The sequence below is a fragment of the Sminthopsis crassicaudata genome, chromosome 6 (assembly GCF_048593235.1).
Source record: "Sminthopsis crassicaudata isolate SCR6 chromosome 6, ASM4859323v1, whole genome shotgun sequence".
Taxonomy (NCBI): Eukaryota; Metazoa; Chordata; class Mammalia; order Dasyuromorphia; family Dasyuridae; genus Sminthopsis; species Sminthopsis crassicaudata.
In genome coordinates this window covers 194,286,911-194,300,053 of record NC_133622.1, presented here as the reverse complement: position 1 = coordinate 194,300,053, position 13,143 = coordinate 194,286,911, and the positions used below count along the sequence as shown (strand labels likewise).

The window sequence follows — 13,143 nt, the reverse complement described above, 5'->3', positions numbered from 1 at the left end:
AGCAGCCAAAAACTGATTGCTTGCCTTTAGTTCCCACTTATATTCCCTCTTCCAGGGAGGTCCAGAAATAATTATTAATGGTAGGAAAACAATAGAAATCGTTTCTGCTTCTTAAGTTTTTGTTCTCAGAGGGCACAGTGAAAACTGGCTCAAGCAAGCAGTTGAAGGATCTGGGAGCTAAGCAGCATCAGGCTTCTACAAGTCTAATCAAAACTGTATGGGTTTTACAACTAGAAAATGCAGCTGCCTTCTCTTCTCCTTTTTCATAAATAAAATAAATAAAAAGGCAATACCATCGTCTCCAGGCTTTGGTGTCTGGAGTGAGAGTATATTCATTAATTGGTATACATAAGTGTTTGATGCCCTTTAATAACGGCAGCACATATATTATTCTTTCACTGTCACCATGGGCAGTCTGACCTTGTTTGAAGCCCAGAGCCCTGGCACCAAGGGCAATTGAGTGTGCTGAGTGAGTGACCCTAGGTATAATTTCCTGTCTGGGCAGGGGGTGCAGACAGACATGGGGGCTACTGGGGTTGGATTTCCTTTGTCCTTTAATCCTTGATCTTGCCCTGGAGTATGGAATGAACACTTTGCAGGATTTGTATTTTTCATTCAAGGCTCCAGAGCACCTCCTGCTTCCATCTAAATAATTCTTTGCTCTATTCCTTGGTCATATTTTAATAGCTATTCCAATGGGACTTTTTGGAAAATTTAGAGCCATTCAACTCAGGTCCTCTAAGGACATTCCTGCCAGATGGCTGCTTCCATGCCTTCCCATCCCTTCCTTCTGTCTGTCTTCTCTGGTCAGTTACCTCTTGCCCCCCCCCCTCGCCCCCGATCTTCCCAATTCCTAAGGCCCTCAAAGACCTTTCAGCACGATTCTTCAGACTGAAGGATAACTTAGTATGTCGGCAGAATACTGAGGCCCATTCAACTTCCTCCTGAGCAAAGCATCTCTCTGTGGCCTCCTTGAACAAAATGGGAATTGATAACTGGTGGTCCCTGCAGGATCAGCCTTCCTAGAAGAGGGTGGCTCCCTAGTTAGAGCACATGTGGCTTGCCCTGTCCTTCCACCCTGCAGTATCTGAGATGGCTTCTGAGCACTGGGATGTTGGGCTGCTTGGTGGGAATGTGACCTTGAGACCCCCTTACAGTCTGCCAGAAGTGGAAGTCATATGGGGAAATGTGACTCAGTGGAGTTTTTAATTGTTAATTCTCCTGAGTGAGAATTTCTTTTTTTTTTTTTTTTTTTTAATTTTAGAAGACTGAGTCTTTCTTGGGTACCCATTTGACAGGAGGAGAAAAAGCATATATTTATTCAAGCAATGCCCAAGCCTGGCCAGAAGAAGGTAAGCAGTGAATCTCCCTGAGGAGGATCTTCTTTGGAGCTTCTCTTGGAGCTTTCTTTTTTTGTTTTTTGGTTTTTTTTAAATATATATATTATAATCATGTGTTATTAATAATTATTATTTTATATCAGGGCACTTCAGAAATCACAATGTAGGCTTTCCTTTTGACTATTTCGCACAATACTAAGAGAACCTTAATTAAAATTGATTCATGTACCAGTGCAATTAAGCCAATTAGTTTAGTTTGCTGAAATAATGTATTAAAAATAGGTTCTAAGAACTGTTATGAATAATATAATAAACAGAATTATTTTATAAAAACCTAGCGACAAATTTGAAATTAAAAGCAGATCATTACAATTACCATTACAAGTACCAGATGATGAATTAAAATAAGCAAATAAAAATGGATCAGTTTTGCATCCTTCTGTAATGTCATACTTTAGTAATATCTTAACAGAGAAAAGGTTGAAAAATGTTATCAATAGTTGACCTTTGCATAACACTTTAAAGTTTACAGTACAGTGAGAACAATTAAGATGCTCTGATATTAACAAGTAATTCTGTTCCAATAAATCTTTCAAAGCCTATCATCACTTATTAGATCTTTGTGCAAGTAAAAATCTGAGACTATTTCTCACATGGCTATCGTATCAGAGATATTGCTATTTCCACTGTAAGTCTTTGAATTTGAAACTACAAATCAACACCTTTTTCTCACAAAGGTTGATTGGTGATGTGTGGAGCTTCATTTCTTGTAGATGGTATTTGCAAATATGATCAGAATGATGACCAGTAATTTAAACATCAGGAGGGTTTTTATCATTCCAAAAGCATTTTCGGAGTCAGGCCCTCTGAGTCAGTCAGGGATTACCATCCTACGGTGCAGAAAAAAACAACTGAAATTATTAAAAGTAAATGACTTTTCTAGTTTCAAACTGGAGTGAGTGATGGATCTGGAGAGATCTTCTGGGGCTAGGTCCTGTCATCAGAAAGCTTTCAAAGTGGATGAAGTAGGGAGGAAAAATTCTCTTAACTTCAGTGGACTCTGCTTAAAAACCAACATTGACTTCCTCTTTAAAACAGGAGACCTAACATGAAGCACTGACCTTTTCAACATTGCTTTTTAATTCCATATGAATTACCCTTTCTTTTAAGACTCAAAATAAGTTGGCCATCCTTGGAGAAAATCTAGTTCCTTCACCAAATCTCTCAGTTTTTTCCTAAAAAAGTATGACCATTCTGGGCAGTTTGAACAATTCTTTCTTCCTTTTTAAAGTATTCTGTCTGGCAACAAATGCCCTTCTTCATTAAAGCTTTTTGACCTCTCTTACCTGACTTGTTTCATCATTTCTCTTCCCTGGGAAGGAAAGACAGAAAAGATATGTTCATTAAAGATGCCTGTTAGAAGTCTCTGACAAATAATGGAGTCTGCCACCTTATCCATGGAAGAGCTTGCAACTTTTTGGTCCTAGCATGAAGTTTATCCTACCTTTGATGGCAGGATCTGAGCCAGGAACCTGGGCTAAAGGAATAGCCCTTGGATGTAGTGATAGTCTATATATAGTAGATTATAGGCATAACACAGATGCTGTTGTACAATTGCATGGCGGAGCCAATTATAATATTTAGGAAGGAGATTTGCCAAGAGAAGTGTGTGCCTTGTTAGCAAAGAGCCTTGTTAGAAAAATAGTTGCTATTGTGTCATATTACTTTCTCCAACAAGATTTGTGCCCTTCTACAGCCTCTGGGAAAGCCTGAGGGTAAATGGCTGGGCCCATCCAGAAACTTTTTTGCGCTTCTAAGAAGTTGGTTTTGTCTTGTTCAGCTTGCCCAGGTCCTTGTGACTGCCAGGCAGCCAGGGTGCTGGGACAGCTGTGGGAGGCCACTGGGCCATGAGACACTGTCACAGTACTAAGGAGTCAGGGCCTGCCCTGACTAAGGACAGGGCCCCCACTGTACAAGAATCCGGATGCTGGAGGGATGAGGGGTCTGATCCTTAATGTCTCCTCTCCGAGTTTGGCTCCTCTGAGACCCCCCGGCCTGTTAGGGCCCAGTTGCCCAGGACTGACTCCTTCTGCCCCATCCCTGCACATCAATGGACTTTATGCTCCAGTGACGCTGAATCGTTCTTCAAACGCACTGGGGGTACAGGGGATGGAACATGGACCTGGAGGCCTAAGGAGCCGGTGCCAGTGTAGCCTTGGACATTTTGTAGCTGCAGGATCCTGGGCATAGTTTCCTCACTTGTAAGATGAAGGTAATAATAACACCTCTATCATTGTGAGAATCAAATAGATAATGATTATAAACCACTTAGCACAGTGCTCAGCACAGAGTAGGAGCTACATAAAGGCTAGTTGTTGCAGTCATTGCTTCTATGCCTTTGCTCCCACTTTTCCTCATCTCTTACCTTTTGAAATCCTCTCCAGCTCTCAAAGCTCAGCTTAAATGTCACCTTCTCTACGAACTTTTCCTTGATGGCTCCCAGCCAGCAATAATCTTATTGGCTAATTTGGATCATTGGGAATTGGGGATTTATTCTAGTCCAATTCCCTCTTTTTATAACTAGAGAAACTGAGGCATGTAGTGGTGGAGTGACTTGCCAGGTAATAAGTGGCAGTATGGGAATCTTCTCAGTTATAATTGGGGGCCTGTGTGCCCGGTCCTTGTCTTTAACACCTCCATTTACATAAACTGTCCCTTTCAGGCACAAGGACATAGAAGGGGATTTCCCTATGGAGGCAGAACATAGACTCTGCTCATCAGTTCTCTCTACCCACCCTTAATGCTCCCTAATAGGAAGGTGACTAAGAAGCTTTGGGAGGAAATTCTCTAGCTACAACAAGACCAAAATTTCCTAAATGTTCTATTCCTCATACTGTAAGTTCCCTTGAGCAAAACATGGCAAGCTTTCTTTCCCATGGTCTTTTCCCTTAAGCTGAGATGATGAAGGCTCTCTATTAAATGAAGTTATGTCGATAAAGCACTTTATAAACCTTAAAACTCTGTGCAGCTAGCATCTGTTAATATCATTTGCATTTATTGAAACTGTGTTTGAGGGAGGAAAAAAATTCTTTGTTGGAGCTGGGAACCCCACTGTTCTGGTAGTTCCTCTCCTTCCTTCTATTGGTCCCCTGGAGTCAGGAAACTGATAGGGGAGAGAGGCCATCTGCTTCCCACTTGGATCTTGGGTGTCCCACAGTAAGGAAGGGATCTTCTTTCTTAGTTCAGTTCAAGAAGCATCTATTTATTATATGCCTACCATATATTCTACCATACGGGTGGATATAAAAACAAAAATAAATGCCCTCAGTGAACTACATTCTACTGAGGGGCAGTACACATATAAGCATAATTCAAGGTAGTTTGAGGAGGGAGCAAGACCAGAGAACTTGGTAGAGTAGGAGTCAAGGAAAACTTCAGGAAGGAGGTTCTACCTGGAAGCAAGACAAAGGGCCTTTTTTTTCTAGACAAGAGTTCTTTTTTTAATTTTTTGCTTTATTTATTTATATTATTATTATTTTATTATATTATTTATATGTACATATTTATATTATTTATATATTTTTCCCAGTTATATGTAAGGATAGTTTTCAACATTTATTTTTGTAACATTTTGTGTTTCAAATTGTTTTTGGAAAGACAGCAAAGGAATCTGATACAGATGAACATGTATAGCTGTTTAAAATATGTTTCCATGTTAATCATGTTTAGAAAGAAAAAATAAGCAGCAACAAAAATGGTGAAAATAGCATGCTTGGACCACCATTCAGTCTCCATAATTCTTTCTGTGGATGTGATGGCATTTTCTATCCTGAGTCAATAAGACATAGGTTCTAAAAGGCAAGATTGGCGATTCTCCATACCAAGAATAACAACAGCTTCCTGGACAAGGTCTACTCTCAAAATACAATTATTCCCTGACCTGTAAGTCAGCAGCCAGAAATTAGCTACCAAGCCGACACTGAGCAGCTACTGTGCATGTCTGCCTTTCAGCAATCCCTGCCATCTGGCTCCCTGGTTCTTAGATGTGTGTTCATACATGTGTATTCTCTGATATCCATCTGCTTCAGTCTCTATTTATCACGTCTTTAACTCTTACCTTGTAAGATGTGATAGCCTGTTCTCATTATTTGTCACCCCAACTAGATCTTCAGTAAATATGTACTTAGTTGTGCTAGATGCAGTATAATGAGAGCCACTTGGCTCTGGGCCCTACTCTTGGGAAGATTACAGATTAAGGCAGACAGTCACTAGAATTTGTGCAAAAAGGAAATACTGAACATTTAAGGGTTCATGTTTTCATTAAGCAGACATAAGGTCAGTGAGTCAGATAGGGGGCAGAGATCCCAAGCCTTGTCCTGAACCTTCAACTTCTCCTCCTTACCAGTTCATTCCTGAAAATTTTAGTGGCTGAGAACATGTTCCCCTGTAATATATGTACTTGTTCTTGATCATATACCCAGAATCCTCTTTGCAGTGTTATAAGACAAAATCATAGGCATCATACTTATCAAACTATCAATATCAAAAGATAATCAGCCTTGGTACCATGGCTAAATAGCTAAATGATGGTGAGTAGGAATGGACTGTGAAAATATGGAGTCCAATAGTTAGATTAACAATTTAGTTACCCAGATATAAGATAGGGGAATACTTTGGAGATTTTATTTGGCTTAAAGCTCAAATATATATTAATAGTCAATGATATATTCCACTTCACATAGATTTTAAGCTGAAGTGGGTTTTAAAGATCCTCATTATAAAGACCTATGAGTCATGTAGGTGCATGAATAGTGTCAGACCTATAGTCAAAAAAGACCCATCTTCCTAAGTTCAAATCTAGCCTCAGAAACTTCCTAGCTGAATGACCCTGGACAAATTATTTTACCTTGTTTGCCTTAATTTCCTCATCTGCAAAATGAAGCGGAGAAGGGAATGGCAAACCACTTCAGTAACTTTGCCAAGAAAATCCCAATTGGGGCCTAAAGAGTCAGGCCTGACTGAAATGACTGACAACAATAACAACCAATCATTAGTTACACTATACAGATACTCAGGTCATGTGACTTCCCTAAGATCACTTAGCTATTAGGAGGAAGGCAAGGGTTTACATTTGGGTCTTATGATTTGAAAAGAATGATATTTTCTATTATCTCTTGCTGCAGCAGCATGATGTTAGCAGCCCCTAAAGTCAAGCTCAATTACAGTCTAATCCCCAGAATGAGGAAGTTTTGAGCTGAGTTTCTGCCTGTGAGAGCACATCAAAGGGGTCAGATTCAGTTCTAGCTGCCACATTTTAGGGAGACTATTGACAAGCTGGAGTACACTGATAGAAGGATAGCCATTATGGTGGGGAGACTTGAAACCAACCTGGCCACATAAAGAGGAGTAGAAGTAGGAACTTGGGATGTAGGTTTCATGGGTAAGGAGAACTAGATTTGTAGTGATGGAGCTCAAAAGGCAGATTGATTCCTGCACATAAGTGACAGGGAGAAAGATTTCACTCTTGATAAGTCAGAGAATTGCCTGAAATATGGAGAGGTCAAAGAGTTTGGCCATGGCCACATAACTGCTAAAGATTAGAGGCAAAAGTCACAAAAGTTTTACGACTTCAAGGCCAGCCCTCTTTTCTCAACCACATTGCCTCTGACATTCACTGCTAGATGAGGGAGAATTCATTCATTATAGCTGTCCAAAAAATGGACTCCTTGAATTGGTAGTAAGTAGTAAGAAATAGGGATATTTCTAGAGGTCATTTTGTCAGAATTTTGTTGAGGAGATGTCTTTTTCAGATCTGAGCTGACTTCTTCCAGACTATCCTTTCAAACTCTGATGCAAACTATTACTCTTAAGATTGCAGTTTGTGATCCAACCATTCTGGAGAGCAATCTGTAACTATGCCCAAGGCTAGCTCCTCAGAAACACCAACTGGGGACCCCTGAGGCTAATTGGGTTTGGCTAGAACTTCAACAGGAACCACAGAAACTTTTACCTCCAGCACTATGTGCCAAGTTGGGAAGCTTGAGTGAACCTCAGCTGATTAGAAATGCCAGGCCCAGCTATGCTACAGAGAGGCTGCCCTGGGGGAGAAAGGAACCAGTACACCAGGAGTGCTGGAAAAGTGGGGCTAGGATGCTGCTGGTTGCAGGCACTTGCAGGAGGCTGGAGGTCTTGGTTTGGGATTCCAAGTCAGAGGGGAGAGCTGAAGTGAAGCTAGAGGTACCATCCCCCTGCTCCAACATTAGAGGGATTTAACACTAATATTTTTTCATTAAAAAAAAAAAAAGAAAGAAAGAAAAAAGAGGGGCAGCAAGGTGTTGCAGTAGATAGAGCACCAGCCCTGAAGTCAGGAGGACCTGAGTTCAAATCTGGCCCAGACACAATACTTCTTAGCTGTGTGACCTTGGGCAAATCACTTAACCCAATTACCTCAGCACCCAAAAAAAAAAAAAAAAAAATTAGTGACAACCCAATTATAGAAACTTACTGTGGGAATAGGGAAGATCAGGATTCATCATCAGAGGTGGACACTAAAGTAAAAAAAGCTTTTTGTACCCCAAAGAGTAATGTTAAATGGTTCTCTACCCAGAGAGAATTGATAAAAGAATTCAAAAATCAAATGAGAGATATTGAGGGGAAACTAAAATAATAATAATAATAATAATAAGATAAAAACCATCCAAGAAAAACAAGATTATGAAAAGAAAAAGTTGACCAACTTAAAAAGGAGATAGAGCCTTAAAGACAAAAATAATTCTTTGAAAATTAGAATTTAACAGGGGGAAGCCAGTGAAGCTGAGAAGAGACCAAGAAATAACAAAGCAATATAATAAAAAGAATGAAAAAATACAACAGCATGTGAAACATAAGAAAAACAACAGATCTAGAGAACAGATCAAGAAGAGAAAATATATGAATAATTGGACTACCTGAAAACTGTCCCCAAAAAAGGAACCTTGACACAATAATGCAAGAAATAATACTCGAAAATTATCCTAGAGTGATAGAACAGAAGGGAAATGTAGAAATAGAAAAAATTCGCCAATTATCACCAGAGATCCTTGGTGGAAAACCCATAGAAATATTATTGCCATATTTCAAAACCCTGTAAGTCAAGAAAAAAATTCTTCAAGAAACAAGAAAAAAATTCAAATACGTTGGAACTACAGTTAAAATTATCAGCACCCTCAATAAAAGATCGCAAGCTGTGGAACCATATACACCAGCATTCAAAAGAACTAGACCTGTGGCCAAAAATAACATACCCAGCAAAATTATCCATAATAATGAATGAAAAGAAATGGACATTCAGTGAAGTTGCAGATTTTTAAGACTTTATTTCAACCAAACCCAAATTCAATAGAAAATTTATTATATAAGAGTCAATATCAAAGATCACTTTCAAGGAACTTAACATGAACAAATTGCTTTTTTTTTTTTTTTTTTACATGGAAATGAATACCATATATTTAAGCTTGACATCAGCAATTGGATAGCTCAAAAGAAAGATTGGGACAGAGTTGAGTATATGATCTGACTCTAAAAAGCAAAACTGCCTAGAAAAAGATAAAAATACTAATGTTATTACAAATAAGGTGCAGAGGAAGACTAGACACAAAGGCATTAGAGGAGGGAAGGAGGACTTTGAGGTTTTGAAAACCTGTTCACATCAGGAATGGGTTTAATAATCAATACTACATGTATACTAGGAAGGGCATAACACCCTCCAAAATCTATAAAGAAATGAGGGGAGAGATGGGCAGAGGGGGAAGCAAAGGGTGGGAGATCTATGAGTGGGGGGAGGTAAAATAACAATAGCAAGACAAGGAGTAAAATTAAAGTAGAAGATTGTCAGGGATAGGAAAGAGAGAATTTACTAGGAAAAAAAGGACAGGCTAGTAATCATTGAGATAAGACAAAGTCAAACTTAACATTCAATCACGAGAAATCTGTTATATGTCAGCTATACTAATATTTTAGAGATTTTTAATCTTCCATGATCTGCTTGGCACATGATATTGTTCTGTTTGTTTTATTTTATTTTTTTCCTATTCTGTTTTTTTTTTTCCAATAAAATAAAAACATAGGAGAGAGAGAGAAATACACAAATTCTAAACCAAAATTCTGGCTAAAGGAGACTCCTATAAGAAATAACAGTTTCTCTTCCCCTCACACTGTGGTGTGAAAATATCTTTCCTAATTATTGTTTCATGATCAGCATCATCCACTTCTGCAATTTCTTTCTTTGGTTTATATTGCTAGATCTCTCTGGTTGTAAGGTGTAAGAAGGCAGGAACTATGGAAGTTCACCCACTGTATGGGATGCAATATAATACTATATACAAATTGTTGTTTTAAATACATGTATGAAGCTAATGGGACTAAAGGGCTTCATTATCAATGAGCTAATATTTGAAAAGTGGTTAGCACCCACTAAGTAGGTACTTAGTAATTGCTTGTTCTTCCTGTTTTAGGATTGCCCTACTAAATGAGATATAATAGAATAGAATATATATTATATATACACACACACACACACACATATATAATAGAAAAAATTTTATATTTTAGATAGAAGACTTGGGTTTGTGTTCTGAGGCCCTCTTTCATAGCTATATGATTTTGGTGAAATCATAACTACTCTGAGCCTTGGTTTCCTAATCTGTGAAAAAAAGCTAATAATCTGTGCCCTGCCTTTCCCTCTGTATTGTGGGGAAATTCAACTGGAAAAATGGATTTAAGATTTTGCAGAATCTAAAATTGTAACAGATCTGTAGAGTATAGTTTATGTTAAAGAGCATACTCATTAAAATGAGCAGAACCAAGAGATCATTATATACTTCAACAACAATACTATATGGTGATCAATTCTGATGGACGTGGCCATTTTTAACAATGAGGTGAACCAAATCAGTTCCAACAGAGCAGTAATGAACTGAACCAGATACACTCAGCGAAAGAACTCTGGGAGATGACTATGAACCGCTACATAGAATTCCCAATACCCCTATTTTTGTCCGCCTGCATTTTTTATTTCCTTCACAGGTTAATGGTACACTACTTCAAAATCCAATTCTTTTTGTACAGCAAAATAACTGTTTGGATAGGTATGTGTGTATATATATATATTGCATTTAATTTATACTTTAACATATGTAACATGTATTGGTCAACCTGCCATCTGGGGGAGGGCGGGGGAAGGAGGGGAAAAATTGGAACAAAAGGCTTGCTGTAAAATAAAAAGCTATTAAAAAAAAAAAAAAGCATATTCATGCTGGGTCTCATGGCCTGGGTCTTAGTCAGCAGTATTGAGGGTCCTGAGGTGTGAGGAAACCATCTCTAATGAGGTGTCTCTTTCTTTCAGGAAAAATTCACTTCTTTTCAAATGGTCTTTTGTTTTCCCACCGTCATTATGGAAGTATCACCATTTCTAAGAATCACATGAATTCCATTTGCTTCTATGATGGGGTAAGTGTTTCATTAATACCAGACCTGCATTTTCTTTATTTTATTGTATCATTTATTTTTATGTCATCTACAGGATAAAGATAAGTTTTTTAAAAATGGTATCCAAGCTAACGATGAGCATTTGAAAAAAATGCTTCACATTATTTATCAGAAAAATTCAGATTTCTACAAATCTTGTTTTTACTTTATACCATAAAATTAGTGAAAGTGACAAAAAAAAAAAAAAAAAAGGGAAAATGACAATTATAGGAAGAGTTATGGAAAACAGGTACATGAATATGTTCTTGATGGAGCTATGAATTAGTCTAGCCATCCTGGCAAATAATTTAGGACTAGACTTAAAGAACTTAGCAGACTGCATATACTTTGATCTAGTAATATCACTCACTAGTAGGTCTGAACCCCCACTATCTCATTTGATCCTTACAACCCTGGAAAATATATGCTATTGCTATTCCCATTTTACATATGAGGAAATTAAGATAAACAGAAGTAAAAAAAAAAAAAAAGAAAAGAAAAGTTGGCTCTCTAGAAAAGGGATGGAGATGAATAAATGACATGTTTTTTAAGAGGATTTTTACAGGGGAAAATATAGAATCATTTTTCTTTGGAAAAAAATTCTAAAAAATTGAATTTTATAAACAAGTCAGAGGGATTTTAGAAAAACAGAAAAAACAGTTATTAAACACTTAAAACATGCAAAGCAAAAGGAGGAGCAGACTGCCCCTAGAATTTCCCATTCTAATGGTGAAGATAACACACATAGGTTTTAGCTATAAGTCCATAGTTCTTAAGAAGCAGCAAAGCAATGGTAATATATCTTCTCTAATGTTGTTTCCAGTGATAAAATCATGTATTTTTCTTAGTTTGAACCATTTGAACCGTTCTAATGGTTTTCAGATCAAGAACTTTCTATTTTAGGTCTGTAGTGGCTATGGTTGCTGAGGAATCTTGGACTTTAGCAATGTTGCATCTCACTAAGGGTTGCTTCCCTAATTGATAGCTCTGGGTGCAGGTCTACAACTAGGGTCTGTGCTCTGGGAGCCACTACTATTCCCAGGACTCTTTTGATGGCAGTTAGTCAGTAGTTGCTGGCTTTACTATCAGAGAAAGTAGACTCTTTCTCTTCAGGGATTGACCCCTGCAGTGAGTCCGATAGCTCCTGCTTTCCCCAGGCTTCTTGGATTTGTTATCCTGGGATGTTTTCACTGGATCTGAAAGGATGGTTTGGGGATGGGAGTGGGGGCTTAACTCACCTGGCACATAACACCTCCTCTTTCTACCTCAGAGCGCCTTGCTTCTCTTTGCAGATTATTTTTTTCTCAGGCAATGTACTGGGTGGTAGATTTTTTGCTGGGCTAGAGCAAAGAGAAATGGATTTCTACTCTCTGAGAACTCCTAGGAAATGTTTAGAGCCTGTGGTCATGACCCCTCTAGAGGGGTCGATTGATGTCCAGAAGCAGGTTACCCCGCCCCCCAGAAGTAAATACTGCCTTCTATAGTAGATGGACTAGCTGGAGGTGAAGTACTGGGGGTCCATGGATGTGGAGGACACACTTTATCTTTTCCTCAGAGCCAGTGTAAAGGTCACATGGGAAGCTCTTCTCAGTCTAACTGGACTGATCCCTGGGAACCCAGGTTCCTGGGTAGAATGTCTTAGGTCCTCTGAACTTTGCTTTTCCCCTGCCTCTGATGACACACAGAAGATTACTATTGCTGCCTCATATGCTGATGCTCTCCAAGGATCCTTATCATTATTACTTTCCTTTCCTGTTGATGTCAGAGAAGGAAGAAAAACATTTGGATGTTCTGAGTCTTCTCTATCACCAGAACATTCTTCTTCTTTTTTTTTTTTTCCCTAAGGCTGGAGTTAAGTGACTTGCTCGGGGTCACACAGCTAGGAAGTGTTAAGTGTCTGAGACCAGGTTTGAACTTGGGTCCTCCTGAATTTAAGGCTGGTGCTCTCTCCACTGCACCACCTAGATGCCCCCAGCCAGAACATTCTTCATATATGAGTGATATTTGGTTAACTGAAACCAGAGTTTGACAAGAGTTCATAGTGTTCCTGGGGAGCCTATCAAAGTCCTGCAGAACACTATATCTGATTAGGGCCAGATAAGCAAACTTGCCATAGGCAGTATTCCCCGGGGAGCTGTCCTGGTGAAAAGCCTAGAAGGAGACCTATTCACTTGCTCACACTCCATGCATTTCTGTCACTGCAGTTTCAGCCACTTAATTTAGTAACCAAATGATTAGAATGGTACTAACATTTCAATCCTAATACTGGAAAAAACAAGAGACCCTCCTTATCCTTCTC

The 13,143-nt window shown here is 38.7% G+C and overlaps 1 protein-coding gene across 3 annotated transcripts in view; it reads left to right on the top strand.

Moving 5' to 3' along the window:
- DNAAF9 (dynein axonemal assembly factor 9) overlaps positions 1-13,143 on the top strand; it is a 161,667-nt gene that overhangs the window by 83,332 nt on the left and 65,192 nt on the right. For all 3 annotated transcript variants that reach the window (XM_074272830.1, XM_074272829.1, XM_074272828.1), the window contains exons 20-21: positions 1,265-1,352; positions 10,723-10,826. In XM_074272830.1, the coding sequence (XP_074128931.1) occupies positions 1,265-1,352; positions 10,723-10,826 (192 nt within the window). The remainder of the gene's footprint in view (positions 1-1,264; positions 1,353-10,722; positions 10,827-13,143) is intronic.